The 21,567-nt window shown below is 37.2% G+C and overlaps 1 protein-coding gene across 9 annotated transcripts in view; it reads right to left on the bottom strand.

Annotated features, from left to right (window-relative positions):
* LOC111024873 (Small GTP-binding protein) overlaps positions 1-21,567 on the bottom strand; it is an 83,102-nt gene that overhangs the window by 35,378 nt on the left and 26,157 nt on the right. For 7 of the 9 annotated variants that reach the window (XR_015788202.1, XR_015788201.1, XM_088118608.1 and 4 more), the window contains 7 exons: positions 18,445-18,465; positions 18,213-18,313; positions 16,630-16,726; positions 16,367-16,438; positions 7,105-7,259; positions 6,940-6,997; positions 19-99 (listed from right to left, as the gene is read on the bottom strand). Coding sequence is in view for 7 of the 9 variants with exons in the window: in XM_088118608.1 (XP_087974734.1) it covers positions 19-99; positions 6,940-6,997; positions 7,105-7,259; positions 16,367-16,438; positions 16,630-16,726; positions 18,213-18,313; positions 18,445-18,465 (585 nt within the window). In the remaining 2 variants the exon portion in view is untranslated. The remainder of the gene's footprint in view (positions 1-18; positions 100-6,939; positions 6,998-7,104; positions 7,260-16,366; positions 16,439-16,629; positions 16,727-18,212; positions 18,314-18,444; positions 18,466-21,567) is intronic. The other 2 variants (XM_088118609.1, XM_088118597.1) reach the window with 1 other exon arrangement.

Genomic DNA, 21,567 nt, shown 5'->3' with positions numbered 1-21,567 from the left:
GAAAGAAGGTAAAAGAACCTGAACGATCTCCATGTGGAGAAGACCCAGGAAACCACATCTGAAGCCGAAACCCATAGCACTTGATGTTTCAGGCTCAAACTGTATGCAGTTGAAGTGCCAAAACGGTAAAATATCATCTTAAAATTGGTTGAGGATGAGTAATGGAAAAGCATAGCAAAATGGATGTTAAAGAAAGAGGAAAAAATCACATGATATGGACACAAACATTTGAGTCATTTTATGTATCTTGACTAATCTCATGGGATAACTATTTTAATATACTATGTAGCCGGCTGCTATGAAGTTTGCATTGTTAGAATATATATAAATATATAAATACTTATTAGTTTTTTATGTTTTTTCGTCTGATAGTATTTATTTCCTTGTTGAAGTAGGTTTCCTACTCTAATTTGTAGTAGCCAGTAGGCATTCCTATTTGTAATAAGTCTCATATTTCTCATTTACAATAGGTCCTGAATTCTCCTATAACATTTTTATTCTCTTAAAGTTAACATGCATCCATTCTCACGGTGCTTTAATTTCTTTTACTTGTCAAAATGACCCTTAGGCACACTAATCTTTAGGAAAAGCGAAAAAGTAAAGAAACATTTCAGCTACTTAATGAAAGTCTAATGATTCTTACCAAAAATATATATAATGTGGGAAAAGAAAATTATAAGAAAGTGCACGAAAAAGAGAAATAACCATACAAGTGGACATGGAAAATAATAATAATAATACAAATAGAAGAAACTAGTTCTCCATCAACAACCTACTTAAACTAATTTGTATCTACTTTAATATGATTCTACAAAAACAATGCTATCGTTGATTTAGAGGGAATAAAATATTTGTATTCCAATATGTCAAAAGTAAGAAATACATGGCATTCTTATATAGGAGAAAGACTCAATACCTAAATGTTCAGCTCTTAGCGGCTAGGGTTTCTAAAGATAACCTCGCTCTGATGCCAAGTTGATTTAGATAGAGTAAAATATTTGTATTCCAATATATCAAAAGTAAGAAATAAATAGCCTTCTTATACAGGAGAAATGCTCAATATATAAAAGGAAATAATAATAAAATAACCATTAATATTTACAGCTAATATTAAAAAATAATAAACCAACAGCTATACTAAACTGATTGTCAACTATCAGCCTCTTATGTTGGCATCTGAACTAACTAGTCCTAGTGTGTAAATGTTTTCCAAGTTGTACATATTTTCTCTAATTTTATCATGAAAAGTAGGTTGTGATAGGATACAAAATTGTCTCCAAAGGATAGCTCGGGGCCTCGAGGAATATCCTTGAGGTCTTGGGTTCAAGTCACATGGAACACAAATTCTGCCAAAGGGTGTTTCAACTTCCTCCGATAGGATACAAAATTATCCTTAAATCCGATAAAATAAAATTATTAAGCAATCGAACCTGATTGATTTAATTTTTTGGCTACATATATGATTTAGTTTCAAATGTTTGTTGATTTTTTCAATATGACTATTGTTTAAAGAGTTTGAATTTAGTATCATACCCTTTAAAATTTTTCGATTATACTATCTTGAGTGGATGTTAAATGTAGTTGATAGTAAGCTTACATGATACTTGACAAGTTGATAGAAATTTAAATCAGGAATTAGGCCACCTATGGGAGAAAATTTTCTGATTCCTCTTCCAAACTTAAGTTGCCAGATTTTTTATTTTTTTTTAAAGAGAGATTGAGCTTTCGTTTGGTCTACCATCAGAGAATAGAGATGGCCATAAAGTTAATTAAAGGCCTCTTGTGAGTTGCTTCATCCATTACTCACAATACTCACCCCCTTCAAATGCCATTCACCTTTAATTGGCACTAATAACCTCTCAATATTTGCCTTTTCTTTTTGTTGAAGACTTGTCCTCAACAAATTATGTTGGATTTATCAATATTTGTGTAAATATTAGGTGTCAATATTAGTTGTCAATATTTAGTCTTTATTGTTGATATTCAGTCTTTATGGTGTTTATTACTTTCCTTGTTTGTAGTAGGTCATTCTCCTATATAAGAAGACCTAAGTTACACGTTTGAATTAAGGAGTATATTTTTTACTCTCTCAAATTAACATGGTATCAGAGCTTAGGAAGTAAACCCTAACTCTCAAAACCCTAGCCATCATCAAAAATACCAAACCCTAATTTTAAAACCCTAGCTGTCAATCAAAACCGTGGCCGGCATCCATTCCTCCTTTCGGCAAGTCTACCTTCGACGAACTCCCCACGGTAACGCAGCTATTGCCGTCAATCCGTCGTCCTCACCGTCGATCTGCACCGGTGACATCCGCACAGATCTGCCGCTACTCCCATCTGCGACGCAACCTGTCGTTCGCCGGTCTCCGTCATCCGCACAGATCCACCGCGACGTGACCCCTCATCAGTCGACCTCCGCGTCTCTTCGTCTGGTATTCGCGATCGCCCATCTCTGCCTGGCGCACATCCTCGCCGTGTTCGATCCACCAGCACTCTTGTCGGTCGCCATCTTCTACTCACAGTCAACCTCTTCTGCTCGCAGATCTCACCACCGCCTCTGTAATCACCATCAATCTTGTCCGCCGGAGATTTTCTATGTATTGCATTGTTCAGTGCTTTGGTTCAAATCGGTTCGGGTTGGTTCATCTGCCGTAACTTATTCTGACTTGGTTCGACTCTCCTAGTTATGGTTATCTCCTTTCTAATATCAATTTGTGGCCTGATTTGATTTGGTTAATTACTATCTGGTGGTGTGATTCTGTTGTCAGTTTTTTGTTCAGGCAGAGTTGTCCAGGACAAGTTGTTTATTTAAAATGGTCCAAATCTCAACTGACAATGGTAGAGAAATGTTTGGTGATAGTCGTGGTGACTCAAGTATAGAGCAAATTCATCAAATCCTAAAATTGCAAACAGGTATTTATTCTAAGGCTTTCTCGTGTAGTAACTCATCTCCATGGATTATAGATTCTGGAGCTTCTGATCATATGACAAGTTCTTCTAATCTCTTTGAATCATACCTTCCTTCATATTCCAATGAAAAAGTTAGAATTGCATATGGTAGTTTTTCTTCTGTTGCAGGCAAAGGAACCATTAAATTGATTGAGACTATCTCATTACAGTCTGTCCTTCTGTAAGGATACTCCTTACTAATTCTTGGAATTCAAAGACAAAACACCAAAACATCAACACAGTACACACCGACGGCCAATTCGAGAGGGCCGGAAACTCTCCCTACAGTTCAACTGAGCATACACAATACACAAGACCCCTAACTCCCACTAACTTCCTACTTTTATCCCATAACACGTTCTCCCCTTCACTCCATAACTAACTTGATGATGAATTCCCCCTTTACCCTTCCTAGCATAGACATTTACAATTGGAGGTCTAACACCTTCATGTTCCACAATTAGCATGTAATCTTTTTATCTGTCAACCAACTTTCTAAAGATTTTAACTGTCGTGTTACTTTCTTTGAATCCCATTGTATTTTTCAGGATCAAAACTCGGAGAGGAAAATTGGCTGCGGTAGGATGATTGATGGTCTCTACTACTTTGATGAAGGTACCTTTAGTAATAAAATAACTCAAGGTCTTAGTAGTATTAGTTCTCTTTCTGTTAGAGAACAAATTATGCTTTGGCATCGTAGACTAGGACATCCCAGTTTTTTCTATTTAAAATATCTGTTTCCAAAGTTATTTAACGGAATTGATTGTTCATCTTTTAATTGTGAAAGTTGTTTTTTAGCAAAAAATCATCGCTCCACATATTTTCCAAAACCTTATAAAGCTTCCAAACCATTTTACTTAATTCACAGTGATGTTTTGGGGTCCTTCTAAAATCAGTACTCATAGTGGAAGAAAAATAGTTTATTACTTTCATTGACGATCATACTCGTCTATCTTGGGTTTATTTAATGTCAAAAAAATCTGAGGTGAAAGACATTTTCAAAAACTTTTATGAGATGATAGAAATTCAATTTCAAACAAAAATTTGTATTTTACATTCTAATAATGGAACTGAGTATTTTAATGAGTTTTTGGGAAATTTTTTGAAAGAAAAAGGTATGGTTCATCAGTCTACTTGTTGGGATACTCCTCAACAAAATGGGATTGCTGAAAGAAAAAATAGGCATTTACTTGAAGTAGCACGTGCTATAATGTTTTCTATGCATGTTCCAAAATATTTATGGGGGGAAGCGGTTCTCACAACAACCTACCTAATAAATAGGATGCCTACTAAAGTTTTAAATTTCAAAACTCCCGTTGAGTCATTTAAAAATATTTTTCCAACATCCCGCATATATTCTGATCTACCTCTCAAAGTTTTTGGGTGTACTACTTACGTTCACACACCTAGTCATTTCAGGTCGAAACTTGACCCTTGCGCTATTAAATGTGTTTTCTTAGGCTATGCTTCAGGTCAAAAAGGTTACAAATGTTTTGATCCTCAGACAAAAAATTTTTTTGTGAGTATGGATGTGTCTTTCTTAGAAAATCAACCATATTTTACCCAAAATTCTCTTTTGGAAGATAATTTTTGGGATATTTCTGTTCCCCTTCCTAGTCCTACCTGTTTGGATTTTACTAGTCCTTCGATGCCAAGCATAGAAACTGTCCAATCAGGGGGAGAAATACTACAAAACGATTTTGCGAATCCTAGTTCTGAGTTAAAGTTTTATACTAGAAGGAAATTCAATCAGAGGAACCGAGATCAAATAGTTACTCCTTCACAAAGCCAATGTGAGACTCCGAGAAATGAAACTGAACTGTCTGATAATCCTCCCTCTTCAACATTGTCTGGTAATCCCTCTTCTTCAAATTTTCAAAATAATTCACCTGTTGTCTCTGACCTTGATGTTCCCATAGCCATTAGAAAAGGCGTTCGAAGTTGTACCAAATATCCTATTTCGAACTACATTTCATATGAAAAACTATCAAATAGTCATAAGGCCTTCACATCTAGGATAACTAATTTGTTTGTTCCAAGGAATATACATGAAGCTTTAGAAGATCCAAATTGGAAACTAACTATCATGGAGGAGATGAATGCTCTAAAGCAAAACAGTACTTGGGAGATAGTAGAATTGCCAAAGGATAAGAAACCAGTGGGAGGGGCCAGAGTAGAAACATTTACACCAATCAATAGCTAGTACAGTAACTCTATCAAAAAAGTTATCAAAAGTGAGGGATTTATCATTAAATACTCTATTGTTCTTCTCCAACCATAAACTCCAAAGAAAGTCCAGACGAACTGAACCCAAAGAGTAGCTCTTTCCTTCTTGAAAAGGTGACCCGCTAGGATACAGTCAAGGAAAGTAGAGGGTTGGTTGTGCAGGGCTTCTCTCCACCCAAACGTAGTGAGGAGGCAATTCCAGAAGCATGACGCAAAGGCACAATTAATGAATAGGTGACACTGTGTCTATTGCCCCGAAACATAAATGGCAGCAATTGAGGGAGAGAGCTATATGAGGAAGCTTTCTCTGTATCCTGTCGTGAGTGTTAATCGTCCCGTGATTGAGCTCCCAACAAAAGAACTTAACTTTCTTGGGGCACTTGCCTTGCCATATACTAGGAAAAAGTGTGGGGGCCAGGAGAAGGTCGGTGGAAGTTAAGATTCTGTAAGCAGATTTTGTGGAGAATGTCCATATTGGCAATAGTTGTAGGAGTATCTTTTAGGTACACTCCAATTCCTTGACCATTTATGTTTAACAAGTGAGCTCTAGCCTCTAACTCTTCTATAAGAGTTTTTCTCGATCACATGACAAAAGTTACATTGCCATGAAAATTTCTACCCCCTCACTCAATTTTGAATCTTAGTCACTATAGCCAAAGGGGTTTTGAACCATCTTATTAGAAGAGTCCGATTCTTGGGATGGATTTAAATTTGATGATTATGTTGAAAATGTCATCCTAACGTTGAAGAACAGTAACATATTCTACTTTAATCTAAATCCTAAAAAATTCAGGAAAAAAAAGGTTAGATTAGAGTTTTTAAAACTCAAATGAAAAAAACAGAGGGGCGGGTCTTGGCGACAACAAGGGCGACAGTAGCGGCAGCAAAGGCGGGTGGCGGCAAAGGTGTGGCGGCAACGACGGTAGCAGGCCTAGCGGCACCTTCTTCTCTTGTGGCCGATGGGTTTTTGCGTAGGTGGTGGCTACTGTTTTTTTGCGTGGGTGGCTGCTGCTGGTCATGACTGGCTTCGATGGGATTAGGGTTTCTGTTTCTTTTGTTTTTGTTTAATCAATTTTTAAGTTTTTTTTTAATTATTAATGGGATGATTGGGCTTGTTATTTTGGGTTTATGAAACAAAAAGAAATAATCCACGTGTCCCTTCCCATGTCCCTTTCCCATGTTTGACCTTGTCAGAAACTTAAAAAAAATAATAATAAATAAAAAAGATTCAGACACGCAAACTTGCACATAATTTGAAGATTCCATAGGGGGAGACTATGGAACTTTATTGTGATAATAAATCTGTCATCAATATTGCACATAATTTCGATCCAACATGATATAACAAGCATGTTGAGGTTGATAGACACTTCATAAAAAAGAAGTTAGACAATGGTCTTATATGTACTCCATTTGTGCCGAGCAATAATCAAATAGCAGATATCCTCACGAAAGGATTGAACTATAACACCTTCGACCATTTGGTTAGCAAGTTGGAAATGGAGAATATTCATTCACCAGCTTGAGGGGACTGCAAAATTATATTATTATTTTCTTTTATTTTTCTATTGCATTTAGGTTCTAATAGGTTAGAGTTTCCTTGTTCTAATGGGTAGGGGCCTCTTTATTCTAATAGGCAAGGATTTTTTTTTCTTTCCTATTATTGCTATTTAGTCTAGCCTTGTACCAATTCTTTAAAAATAAGTAAGAATTATTTTTCTTATCAATTAACGATATAAAATAAAGTTAATGCTTCAATAACCTTCAATGCAGCATCATTAAGTTGCAGCTTTTCAAGCGCATCACGTAATTCTGGGAACCTGAAAAGGTTAAACACAAAAGTTTACGTTAGGCAAAAACAAGCAGGCCATTACTTTGTAAATTTTAGAATAAAGTAAACAAATGAGAACAAGCAGGGGATCAATACTGGTCTGCATCAACTGGAAAAAGGCCACAGAATACCATTGGAGTGGCTTCCTCATATCCAGGTAGTGAGTCTTCGGCCTTTCTAACATAGTGAGTAATGGTGTCCCCAACTCTTGCATCAGCTACTGATCTTATAGAAGCTGAAAGATAGCCAACCTGAAAATGAAAAGGGCAAGAAAATAAAAGAACAGAACATTGTTATTAAGGCTTAGTTTGGGATTGTTGTGGCTACAGCTGCTGAAATAATTGTTATGAAAATTAGTGTTGGGTAAATTTCATTTTTGTTAGAATACTTATGCTTTATATCATTGTAATAGTCTTTGTTAAATTATATTATTTTCTTTTAATTTCCTGTTGTATTTAGGTTAGGTTTCCATGTTCTAATGGGTAAGTGTTTTCTTATCCTAATAGGTAAGAGTTTCTTTTCTTTTCTTGTTTGTAGCTCCTATTTATAGTGTTGTATCAATTCTTTGAAAGTAAGCAATAAATAATGATTTTTTCTTATCAATTAACATGGTATCAAAGCCTTAAGGCTTTTACAATTGGCCTTCATTGCCGGTGACTTTTTCAATCGACCTTCATTGTCGATCAATTTCCTACTACTTTTGGGTTTGCCGTTCGTGGACGATTCGTGGATCGTGTGGCTGCTGTGTTTTTAGGGCTTCAAAAATAAGATAAGAAAAAATCCTTTTTTGTCCGGTTCGATCTGATTTGATTTTTCTGGTCTGTTCGACTCAACCTGGTTCGATCCGGTTCAAAGTATTTACATTCCGATTCAGTATATTTCCGGTCCGGTTCAGCGTGTTTCTGACCCGGTTCTGCAGATTTTAGCCCGGTTTGACATACATTCAACCTGGTCCCGTCCAACCGGTTCGGTCTATTTTGGGCCCGGTTCAATTCGTTGTTGATCTGGTTCGGCGTTTTTCGGCTTGGTTCAGCCCGTTTTTAGTTCGGTTTGACTGGTTTTGGTTCAGTTCAGCCCTCTTTCAGTTGGGTTCAGTTCAGTTTAGTGCTGATTTTTCCTCATCCTTCTATTTGGTACTTAAACCGTCAGTTTTGTGCGTAGATCTCCATTTTTGAGTTGTTGTTTAGTCTATTTTAGCATAATGTCGCAAACGTCCAAAATTACAAAAATGTTGGACATACATGAGATCAAACAATTAAAGAGCCTCTGGAAAACTTTGGATAATGCTCCTAGTGAAGGTACAGGTTGGTAACTTTGACAAGTACAACTTCTCAACCTAAACATTGTACTTGGATTATTGATTCTGGTGCAACTGAACATATGACGAATAGTAACTGTTATTTTATCTCTTATAGTCTTTGTCCGAGCAATAAAAAAATTTCTACAGTAGATGGTACCTTAGTAACAGTGGCTGGTCAAGGAGACATCAAGATAAATTCAAACATTATGTTAAAAAATTTGCTCCATATACCACGTCTAACTATTAATTTGATCTCAAAAGAATTTGATCAAAGATTTAGGATGCATATTAATTTTTCTTGATTCTTCTTGTATTTTACAGGACCAGGGCAATGGGAAGACGATCGGACTTGCTAACGAAAAAAATGGACTCTATTATCTTGATGAACCTATTGGTCAGAATAGTGTTCCAGTCTCCTTCACCTCACAAAGTCATCATCCTTCAAGTAAGCTTTTGTTGAACCATTATAGACTAGGACATCCTTCATTTCGAACTCTTAAAATTTTATTTCCCGATTTATTCAAAATTTTTAATTCAGAGTCAATTCAATGTGAAGTTTGTGAACTTGCTAAACACAAGCGTGTACCCTTCCCTAGTAATAATAAACGAATATCGGTTCCTTTCTCTCTTATTCATACTGATGTTTAGGGTCCCTCCAATGTGTCAAATGTTTCCAAATTTCGCTGGTTTATTGTGTTTATTGATGACTGTACTTGAGTCTCATGGGTTTTTCTTTTAAAACAAAAATCTGATGTTGGTTCTACCATTTAAACATTCTTTCATATGATAGAAAACCAATTCAGAATCAAACCCAAACGATTCCACTCTGGCAATGCTTGAGATTATTTCAATCAAAATCTAACGTCATTCTTTCAGAAAAATGGAGTCATCCATGAGTCGTCGTCTTGTGTGGACACTCCTCAACAAAATGGAGTGCCCGAAAGAAAAATTGGTCACATTCTTTCTGTGACGCGTGTCATTCTTTTTCAAAGAAATGTTCCTAAATCCTTCTGGGGGGAAGCTGTGCTAACAGCCACTTATTTAATCAATCATTTACCATCTGCTACTCTAGATCAGAGAACTCCTATGGATATCCTATCAAAATTTTATTCTGATTTTCGAACGACAAATAACTTGATTCCTCGAGTATTTGGTTGTGTAGCCTTTGTTCATGTTTACAGTCATCAGTGAGGTAAGCTTGATCCACGAGCACTCAAGTGTATTTTTGTAGGATGCTCGAACACTCAAAAGAGATATAAATGGTATCACCCTCCTTCAAAAAGGTACTTCATCTCTACTGATGTTACCTTTTATGAAGACATCAGCTTTTTTACCTCACCTTATCTTCAGGGGGAGGAAATACTACTGTTGCGAGATAAGAATTTGTCCATTCCCAACCTCACATTTCCTGTATTAAATCCTTTACCATCACCTGTACCAAACTCTATTGAAATTTACCCCAACATTAGTCCATCCTCCTCATCTTTACCACCCATAGACACCTCACCAGGGCCATTACCCTTCTACTACTATACCATTACAGGTTTATTCAAGAAGGAACATTGAAAAGGATACCCAAATCCAAGAGTTTGAACATATCTCTAGAACTAAAATTGACGATAAAAGAAGAAGTGATGAATCAGACATTACAATATTTGCTAATGATGAGTCAGACCTGGATTTGCCTATTGCTTTAAGGAAAGGAAAACGAACTTGTATTCAGTATCCATTGTCTCACTTTTTATCATATGACAAACTCTCAATTCAGTACAGAAGTTTCATGGTTAATCTTACTCAGGTAAATATTTCAAAAACATATATGGAGGCAATACAACGTGAAGAATGGAGGCAAGCAATGAATCTTGAAATGCAGGCTTTAGAAAAAATAGAACGTGGGAGCTGGTTACTATGCCTAAAGATAAGAAAGCTGTAGGATGGAACACTTGAGAGGTACAAAGCACGGTTGGTTGCTAAAGGATATACTCAAACATATGAAGTTGATTACCTTGAAACCTTTGCGCCCGTTGCCAAGATGAACACAGTACGAATACTTTTATCTCTTGCTGTAAATCATGGATGGAACATGTTACAATATGATGTAAAAAATGATTTTTTGCATGGTGATCTTGAAGAATAAATTTATATGGAGATTCCACCCGAGTATGAGCAAGCAAGATATAAGTTTGTAAATTAAGAAAGGCGTTGTATGGATTAAAGCAATCTCCTAGGGCATGGTTTGGTAGATGAGGTAGATGAGCTATAAACAAAGTCAGGGAGATCATACATTGTTTATAAAACATTCTACTACAGGGGGAGTGACGACACTAATTGTTTATGTAGACGATATTATTGTCACTAGTAATGATAATAACGAACAAGATAAATTGAGAAATTGTTTAATCCGAGATTTTGAATTTAAAGAACTAAGAAAGCTGAAATATTTTCTTGGAATAGAAGTTGTCTATTCTAAACCAGTCATATTCCTATCACAACAGAAATATGTGATTGACGTACTTTCTGAAACAAGAAAGCTTGGTAGCAGACCGATGGGAACGCCAATTGATCAAAACCATAGATTATGTACATCTGGAGAGAGTCCTCCAATAAATAAGGAAACTTACTAGAGGTTAGTTGAAAAATTAATATATCTTTCTCATATGAGACCAAATATTGCGAATGTTGTAGGAGTGGTAAGTCAATTTATGCATAGTCCAAAAGAAGTTCATCTCCAAGCAGTGTACTGAATACTTAACTATTTGAAAAACTCCATTGGGAGAGGATTGTTGTTTAAGAAAGGTGAAAAACTCAATCTAGAAGTTTATACAGATGCAGATTATGCAGGATCGATAGACGATAGAAAATTCACTCCTGGCTATTGTACTTTCTTTGGTGGAAACTTAGTGACATGGAGAAGTAAAAAACAAAATGTAGTTCAAAGATCGAGCTCAGAAGCGGAATTTAGAGCAATGGCATTGGGCATCTGTGGATAAAAATTATTTTAGAAGATTAGAACATTCCATGGGAAATGCCTATGAAACTTTACTGTGATCATAAATATGTCATCAATATTGCACATAATCCAGTTCAACATGATAAAACCAAACATGTTGAGGTTGATAGACACTTCATAAAAGAGAAGTTAGATAGAGATCTCATATGTACTCTATTTGTACCAATAAATAATCAAATAGCAGATATCCTAACTAAAGGATTGAACAACGACAACTTTGAGCATTTGGTTAGCAAGTTGGGAATGGAAAATAATCATTCACCAACTTGAGGGGGAGTGTTAAATTATATAATTTTCTTTTAATTTCCTATTGTATTTAGGTTAGGTTTCCTTGTTCTAATGGGTAAGTGTTTTCTTATCCTAATAGGCAAGGGTTTCTTTTCTTTTCTTCTTTGTAGCTCCTATTTATAGTTTTGTATCAATTCTTTGGAAGTAATCAAGAAATAACTATTTTTTCTTATCAATTAACAGTCTTTATTAAATTGTCTTTTATCGTTCTTTTACATTCTTTACTTCGGTCAACTTTGTATATTTGGCTATATATATTCTTCTATAAATGATATTGGAATTATCTGATTCTCTCACACCTTCGTCTCTACATGATATCAGAGCATTAGGTCTTTTCCTAAGAAATTAGAACCAGCTCTGTCTGGAAATGAAGAAACCCCCAAACGAGCCTCTGAAGGGAAAGAAACCCCATGAACCAGCTCTATCAAGACTGCCAACGTCACACGATTGACAATGATTCGACACTGACACTTGATGAACCACTAGTAGAGGACAATGAACAAAGAACCACAAAACCACCTGTTGAGGCACACGAACGACAACGAATCTAAAGAAGCCCATGGTGGAACAAGTGAATCTAGCGTAAATAGAGAGACGCACGGTTGGGCAGTAGTAGGGGCAGCAACGGCGGTAGTGACAGAAATAGTAGGCTCGCAAACACTCCCAAGAAAGTGTTCCAAATTTCAAACCCTTAAGTCTCACAAAGTTTACAAAAAACCTAAGATTCACAAAATCCTAATTGCCTAGGAAAGACCAAGGGCTCTAATACCATGTAAACACTAAAGGTTTGGAGCTTCCCAATGACGTATTCTTTTCAAGCTTTAATCTGATGATGCTTTAGAAGAAATGTGTATGAATTGGGAGATCTTTATTTCTCCCATTTTTGTTAACTTTTAATTCTCATTTTTACTTGTCTTTATCCCTTTTTGGGGTTTGTATCCTTGAACTCTGTTTCATTTTTTCAATGAAAGCTTTGTTTTTAGTTAAAAATGAAGAGGAAAATTAAGAAAAGAAGAACTCAAATACGGCAATAGATTTAGTACTCAAACTCAATGAATTTTAAATTCTAGGTAGGTGGCCACCATGGTTTGAATTCATTCTCTTCTAGCTTTTTTACTTTTTCGCAGGCCCAATGACCACTAGGTCAATCCATAGTAGTTTAAAGAATGAGGATAATTTAACTATAATAATGGTTGAATCAATCATTTACCGTTAAAATTATATTTATCATCTTTTAATTTCCTGTTGCATTTAGGTTTTGATAGGTTAGGGTTTCCTTGTTCAAATAGATAAGTGTTTACTTGTTCTAATAGGCAAGGGTTTTGTTTTCTTTTTCTTCTTTGTAGGTCCTATGTATATCCCAATATCAACCTTTAAGGTTTAAATTGTTAGAGTATATATTAGTATGTTTTACATTCTTTTAAATAATATGTATTCATTTGTCCTTTACCTTCCCCTTATAGGATTAGGTCAACCTTGTATATTTGTCTATATATAGACTTCAGTAATGAGAATGAGATCTATCGGGTTCTCTCAAACCTTAGTTTCTACATGGTATCAGAGCTCTAGGTTTCTTCTAAAATTTTTGTGCCCATTAGGATTTTGTGCCTATTAGGGTTTTGTGCCCATTAGGGTTTTGTGCCTTAGGGTTTTGTGCCCATTAGGGTTTTGTGTCTTAGGGTTTTGTCCCTTAGGGTTTTGTCCCTTAGGGTTTTGTTCATTGCTATCCAACACAACTCACTGCTACCACCACCGCCGCCACCGACCACCGCCGCCGCTCACCGCCGACGCCGCTGCCGCCGTCGTTTGCTGATTCGCCGAACGCTGCTGTTTTCCAATTGCTATTCTTGGGTTTCGTCTCGCCGTCCTTCGTACCTTCGTCGCCGCCAGTAGCCGTGCGCTTCCATCACCGCCAATCGCCTTCGCCCCTCTGGTTGTCGTGGGGTAGCACTTATGGTTTCTGGTTTCAGAAAACACCTGATCCGATTCAAGCGGTTCAATTCAACCGGTTTGGTTTCAAGCGGTTTGGTTCATCCGGTTCAGGTTCGGTTCGGTCTGGTTCGTCACATTTCGGTTCGATTTGGTTGATTTATACCGGTTCTGATCCGGTTCGTTTGTTTCGGTTCAATTGGTTTGGTTCACTTAGCTATATTCAATTGGTTTGGTTCGATTCCCTTTCCTCCTTCAGATTTGGTTTGGTCTGTTTCAGTGCAGTTTTTGTTTGTGTCCATATTGTTGACGTTATGATCGAGAAGAAATTAATGGTAACGATTTCTGCGGAAGAGGTTGCTAACTTCCAACAGTATCAAGAGTCATTGATGGCATCATCCTCTAATCCAATTACTGTCATTGCTGATTCAGGTAATACCAATAAATGTCTTATTTCCTCCGCGTCAAAATGGGTCATTGACTCTCATGCTACGAATCATATGTCAGGAAATCCCAATTTATTTGCTACCTTTTCACCATCTACATCTTTACCTGATGTTACAAAAGCTGATGGCACCACTTCTCCTGTTCTTGACTCTGGCATAGTTCATCTCTCCAAAACTCTTTCATTGACCTCTGTTTTAAATTTGCCACAATTTTCTTTTAGTTTGATCTCTGGCAGTAAACTTACTCGTGATCTCAATTGTTATGTCTTATTCTTTCCTGGTTATTGCTTATTTCAGGATCTTACAACGAACAAGACTATTGGTAAAGGGCGTGAATCTGATGGCTTCTACACGTTTGATACACAAATACCTACAGCCACCATTTGCACTCGAGTGCCAACTCCTTTCGAAGAACATTGTCGTTTGGGTCATCCATCTCTCTCCGTGTTAAAGAGTCTCCGTCCTCAATTTCATAGTTTGCATTCTTTAGATTGTCAGTCATGTCAACTTGCTAAGTTTCATCGTCTCAGTTCCTATCATAGAGTCAATACACGAGCTAATGCTCTTTTTGAATTAGCCCATTTTGATGTTTGGGGTCCTTGTCCTATTGAGTCCAAAAATGGATTTCGGTATTTTGTTACTTTTGTCGATGATTTCTCTCGTGTAACTTGGTTATATTTGATGAAACATCATTCTGAATTACTTTCTCATTTTCGTAACTTTCATGCTGAAATTCGAACTCAATTTGGTGGCTCTCTTAAAATTCTATGGAGTGATAATGTTAAGGAATATTTTTCTGGTGCTCTTGGCTCCCATTTAAGTGAACATGGTAATATTCATCAATCCTCGTGTGTTGATACTCCGCCTTAAAATTCTGATACTTTTTCTCCGATTGCTAAATTGGCTTCTGTCAGGTTATTCATTTCATTGGCATCTATTCACCATTGGCCCTTGCATCAGCTTGATATTAAAAATGCATTCCTCCATGGTGATCTTCAAGAAGAAGTTTATATAGAGCAACCACCAGATTTTGTTGCTCATGGGGAGAATGGAAAGGTATGTCGCCTTCGTAAATCCTTATATGGGTTGAAACAAAGTCCGCGAGCATGGTTTGGAAAATTCAGTCAGGTGATTCAGAATTTTGGAATGAAGAAGATTAAATCAGATCATTCTGATTTATATAAAAGATCTGAGTCTGGTGTTATCTTACTAGTTGTATATGTTGATGATATTGTGATTACTGGTAATGATTCATCAGGCATCCTATCACTCAAGTCTTTTCTTCATAGTCAATTTCATACTAAAGATTTGGGAATGTTGAAATATTTCTTAGGAATTGAAGTAACAAGGAACAAGAAGGGGATCCTTTTGTCACAAAGAAAGTATGTACTTGACTTGTTAACTGAAACAGGAAAATTAGCTGCTAAGCCACGTAGTACTCCAATGATGTCTAATTTACAACTTACAAAAGTAGGGGAGTTGTTGAAAGATCCTGAGAAGTATAGGAGGTTAGTAGGGAAGTTGAATTACCTTACAGTTACTAGGCCTGACATAGCTTATCCAGTCAGTATTATGAGTCAGTTTATGAGTTCTCCTACGACTGACCATTGGGCCGCATTGGAACAAATTCTATGTTATTTGAAAGGTGCTCCTGGACGTGGTTTGTTATATAAAGATAATGGTCATCTTAATATTGAATGTTTTTCAGATGCTGATTGGGCAAGTTCTAAGGAAGAGAAGAGATCAACTTCGGGATATTGTATATTTGTTGGAGGTAATTTAGTTTCTTGAAAAAGTAAGAAACAAAATGTGGTGTCACATTCAAGTGCTGAATCAGAATATCGAGCCATGGCACAGTCGGTGTGTGAATTAGTATGGATATATCAGCTTCTGACTGAATGGGGATTTGGCATCACCACTCCAATGAAACTTTGGTGTGATAATCAAGCAGCTCTCCATATTGCATCTAATCCAGTATTTCATGAACGAACCAAACACATTGAAGTTGATTGTCATTATGTACGTGAGAGAATACAGCAAAGATTGGTGGCTACAGGATATGTGAAGACTGGAGAGCAGTTAGGAGATATCTTCACTAAAGCATTGACTGGAGCACGGATAGATTATCTCTCTAACAAGTTGGGCATGATTAACATATATGCACTAACTTGAGGGGGAGTGTTAGAGTATATATTAGTATGTTTTACATTCTTTTAAATAATATGTATTCATTTGTTCTTTACCTTCCCCTTCTAGGATTAGGTCAACCTTGTATATTTGTCTATATATAGACTTCAGTAATGAGAATGAGATCTATCGGGTTCTCTCAAACCTTAGTTTCTACAAAGTAAAAAATAATTATTTTTCTTATCAATTAATATTTACCTCTCCAGCATAAAGCTCCCCCACTTCCAACTGATTGGGAGATAAGACTCCAACTTCATCAGCAAAATAGTCCTGTGGATATAGTGGTATTAAATGTATTAGAGGAGAGGATCCCAAATAAGAAAAAATGCTGCAAGAAACAAAAGCAACTCACGTTCAGCTAGAATGGAGAAAAGTTGAAATTCTTAATTCTTCTCTGTTGGGAAGAGATTTAAGAAACAAAATGTGGGTAAAAAAAAATTAAGAGTGTCTAGAAAGTTTACCTTCTCACTAGCCATGAAATATATTCTATCGCCTTTCTTTATTCTCCCATCAACAACTCGAAAATAAACTATAACACCCCTATATGAATCATAATAACTGCAAAACCACAATGTGGCCTCGTATAACATCTGTAACTTTCAATATCATTAAGATTTTGATGGCAGAAGAACAAAGGTCAAGTAGTAATATCGACAGCGAAAAGTAAAACTAAAACATAGTTATTAATGGCAACTAATAAAGGACGAAGAACCTAGTGATCTCACTATTGGTAAAGGCATACCCACGAACGTTTAATTGTAAAACTTAGACTCTTGTACTTACAAGATTGCAAAAACTACACCTCAACTTTTAATGATAAAAATTATAGCTTCAAACTTACAAGATTATAAAAATTGACCCATTTCAGTGAAACCTATTAAAACTCCCAAGAGTACGGACGGAAAGAAATTGAAAAAATAACCATTAGGAAAGTGAAGTCTGTAATTTAAGCTAAGGCATGAGATTGAGAGAAAAAAATTACAGATTTTAGCGTTGATTAGCTGAGGAATGAGATAGAGAGAAAAAAAACTACAGATTCTGGCATTGAAAAAAAGAACAAATAGTAGAGATTTGACTACAACCAAGTGTTGAAAGGTAGAAGAGCCAGCTGTGGGTGTGTTTAAAATAGATTACAAATACACCAACAAAATTGATGAAAAGTAAACTTATAGCTCCATTTTTTTTATTTCTCTCTCCTCCTAACCTTTTGAAGAACTGAATGGTCTCTGGTTCTGAGTATTGTCTATTGTTACCTTATTACACTTGCGGAGTTCTAATGAGGTCCAATGCATTGGTGCTGGTATAATCACAACCGGCTACCGTTACCTTATTACTTGGTGGTAATTTCCGATATATTTCTTTCTTTTTTTTGGTGGGCTTTTCCCCTTGATTATCAATTTTATGATTCCTATGATATAGCTAATAGCTACTAGAATCCACTTAAAAAAAGTGTCTGAATCCAATTCTGAAGAAGTATATAGGGGAGTTTTCAAGTCAATTTTTTATTAAGTCCTCCTAAGTGCATCTGCTCCTCATACATACTGAATACAAGACAGGAGCAAGCTTTTTATGAATCTAAGAGCCAATCAGCAAACACAAAAAGGAATATTACAATCGCCATCGCCAACATGAGCTTAGAGCTAATTGGCTCATGTCTCTGGCCAAGAGGTCATGAGTTCGAATCCCCCACCCTCACTTGTTGTACTAAAAAAGAGAACGGAAGAAAGTATCTCAACTTGTTGCCAAGATTGAACAATAAGTATAGCTACAGAATTTCAGATTTTCAGAGAAACATGTAAACAGGGAAGCAGTTTTCTGTTGAGTGATTTCTTGTTTTTTTTTTTTTTTCTAAGAAGAAACTGAGAGAAAAGTATATGAAATGGATGTGCTAAATCAGTTTTCTGGTTAGTGATAAAAAAGATATAAGAACATAAATTATGAAACGGATATGATACAGCAGAGTTTTCAAATTGAAGATATTCAGTGTAAATAAGAGGTCATTTACCATAAGCTCAAATATAGATAACTAAGCTTAGCTATATACCTATCAAATATTAATGCTCTGAGTGGCCTATCAGCAGTATTACGAGGTGGAGGAACCCTTTCAACAATCGCATTTAAAATTTCAGTTATACCTATCCCCTCCTACAAAAGAATAAAAATCAGAAAAGGTTGGTGCTTTAAAGACAGCAATATTGATTATTCAGAATTCCAATGTTAGAATACAAAGCCAACAAATAAGAAAGAGAAGGGAAGAGGTCTAATCACTTGCTTACAAGTAAAAGGAATGCTGCAATCTGCATCTTGTAGATTATGTTCGGATTAGATAATGGACTGGATAGACGGTAGAAAATTAAGCATTTATGTTAGCTCTAAGTGATTCTTTATCCTAGAAGTTGATTTTTTATTCTTTTCAGCCTTTTTTTGGTTAAGAAGTTACATTAAAATAAAAGGAGAAGAGATCACAAAAATTCCACAAAGGGAAGTAATTACATGAAGTCATTTTCCAAATAACTCCGTTTCTTTAGGTGTTTTGGGATGACCTGGGTTCGTGCAAGGGATTGTAGGGCGATGATGGAGGAGGTGCTGTTATACCATCATTTTCTTAACAGGGGTATTTTTTATGGCAGGCTTGTTTTCAGGCTACTTTATGGGGTATTTGGCTAGGGAGGAATCATAGACTATTTAAGGGGAAGGAGAAATCTATGGACTATGTATGGGAACTCATTAGATTTAATACTTCGTTATGGAGTTCGATTATAAGGTCTTTTGTAATTGTCCTTTTCTTTAGGGACTTCCTTTTTCAGACTGTCTTTTTGCAGGCCCTTTTTGTACTTCTTGTATCTCTTTTCATTTTTCTCAATGAAAGCGTAGTTTCTTATAAAAAAAACTCCATCCGAAAGCTAAAAAATAAAATAAGAAGAAAACAAAGAGTTATCTTTAAAGTCTTCAAAATGTTTTTTTTTTTAACAAGAAACAACTTTTCAGAGGCTCAACAAGGAGCATTACAATCAAAATAAGAACAATAATAAAAGCCAACAATAGGATTAAGTGTCTTTAACTTCGGGTTCGCCAACTTTAACTTCTGGAAATAGATCTTTGAAATCCTGCAAAAATTTGGCACGAATTTCAACTGATTCTCAAGCCTGATCAGCTTGAAACTCCAAACTTCTTCTGAAAAACTCATTTAACATCATAAGCCGATCAAGTTCTTCCAACCGTTACTAGCCAAGCATCTTAAGATAAGAAAAGCCCTTATAGAAAAAACCAACAACCCAAATACAAGCTGATCGGGCTTCAAAATGTATATTGTTGATGCAAGATTCTGGACATGCTGACGTGGACAATGCAGTAGACGAAGTGCCTTGTAGAATCGAGGTGGAATAGTGTTGCTTTGTCTGTCAAGAAGTTGTGGCTGCAAGTTAGAACTTAGTGGTCAAATAAATGCACTCTGAAGCTTAGGTTAGTTCGGCAGAGCGAATTGGAGAGCTAGAGGTTGGGTGCAAGATATTGCGTACCTATAATGAAAGTTTGGCCCCCCTTTTATAAGACGAAGATTTGGGGAAACGAGCTTGGGCGGTCAGAGTCAGTACCAGTTAGTCGATTTCACACCAACTTTTAAGGATACTCTGATAGCAGAATCGTCCTTCCGCCAAATGTCAGCAGATTTTTCGCCTAGCGAACTATTATCGAGGAATAGGATAAGCTGACCTGCTCATCAGCCGATCGAGCCTTTTCTCCTCATCTCGACTAGGCTCTAGCCCTAGCCCTAGCCCGAGCCCACGTGCCCTTGTGGGAGTAGTACACATGTCGCCTTCACCCTTCACCCATAATATGAGCCCCAATTCTAGACATATTCAAGCTCCTTGTGTTCGAGTCGGCTCAGACATCACGGCCATACACATGTCACCTTCGCATGTCAGTCACATGTTTGCCACCTGTCGTCTACGGTAGATGCCATAACAATTTCATATCAGACGAGGCGTGGCACCATTATTGCACTGCCACGCATCGTTTGCTGAAAGGCAAGTCGTGCAGAGCTCAAGCCGCACCTCTTTGCCTCCCAGATCTAGGTCGTTTAGATTGTCAAGGATCCAACGATGGGGGGCACTTCTCGATTCATATATATAGGTCTATAGGATGACACTCATTTAACCCCTCCAAGCGTTCCTAACTTTTCACTCTGCCAACCTTAACTGTGCTCCAACTTTTTTCGAGGTAATTTCAACTTCTCCCTTGTTTATTTCTAGTTCACTAATGGATAGAGTAGGTAGCAATTGAGGTTCCTCCACCTCGAGTACTGCATAGGTTACCCACTTCCCCTCCACCTTGACTCTTCATGACCTTAACCTCCTCTGCCACACTTATTGTATTCCCGAAACCATTCTTATCCGGCTTCCAACAGAAGAACAAATTGACAAGCCTCCGACGAGATGGGTTAGGCTCTATAAGCAAATGTTCGAAAATAGGGTGAGGCTCCCCCTGAACTTGTATCCTCAAAGGTACCTTTTAGCAGCCCAAATCGCCTCTGCTCAACTCGCCCCCAATAGGTGGGGGTGTTGTTGGCCTTGCCATCTTTTAGCACGGCCAAGGCCAGAAGATGACGGTCAGTCAGCTACACCTGCATGCACGGGCTGAAAAAGATCTCAAAAGGATCGGAAGCGCCTTTATTTGATGCCTCGAGGCTCGATACTGCTCCACACACCCCCTTCAGTGAGAGACTGGAAGGACGAGTGGTTTCTCATTGAGGGTGCTTGGTTGAGTTCTCCTCCAAAGGAAGAGCTTATTCCGTACGTGCTATTCTACTTCAAAGAGCATGATTAGTACTTCTCAGTCTCCTCGACTATTTCCTTCGTTAGCTTCTAACCTCTTTCTTCTATCTTTCAGCTCTCTAAGGTAAAGTTCCTAAGCTCGTGGAGTCCGCTTCTACCACATTCACTCGCCTCAATGAGCTCGACAAAGCTCAGGAAATACCCCTAGTCATCATTAGTTCGGCGAGCCTTGCTTGATGCAAACTCATAGTTGACCCAAACGGCCTTACTCACAGTTGCGACTCACCTCCCAACTCCTCGGGTAACCTTGTTGATTCTAATTGGTTCAATCTCGCACAAACATGACCCTTCCACTTCATGTGGCTCACACTCTAAGGGTGAGGAGGGCAGCTGCCAATACTTCTACCCCAGTCAATGCTCCTGTGCATTTTGCAGCACAGGTGCTCGTTGTGTCGAACCAGCTCTGGCTCTACTCTCACGACTCCTACCAATTTCCTTCGGCAACCAACATTGCCAAAGGGCAAGTGAACACTGAGGAGGCAGCCCCACTACAACTTCGGAAGAGGTGTAAGTTGGTGGATGACCATTCTTCCTCGACAAGGATACCTGATGCATTCCTGCTCAAGT

Source organism: Momordica charantia, assembly GCF_013281855.1.
Source record: "Momordica charantia cultivar OHB3-1 chromosome 1 unlocalized genomic scaffold, Mcharantia_2.0 BLBB01000001.1, whole genome shotgun sequence".
NCBI classification, from domain to species: Eukaryota; Viridiplantae; Streptophyta; class Magnoliopsida; order Cucurbitales; family Cucurbitaceae; genus Momordica; species Momordica charantia.
Note: the sequence above shows the minus strand (reverse complement) of the source record. Positions and strands in the feature narration are given on the sequence as shown.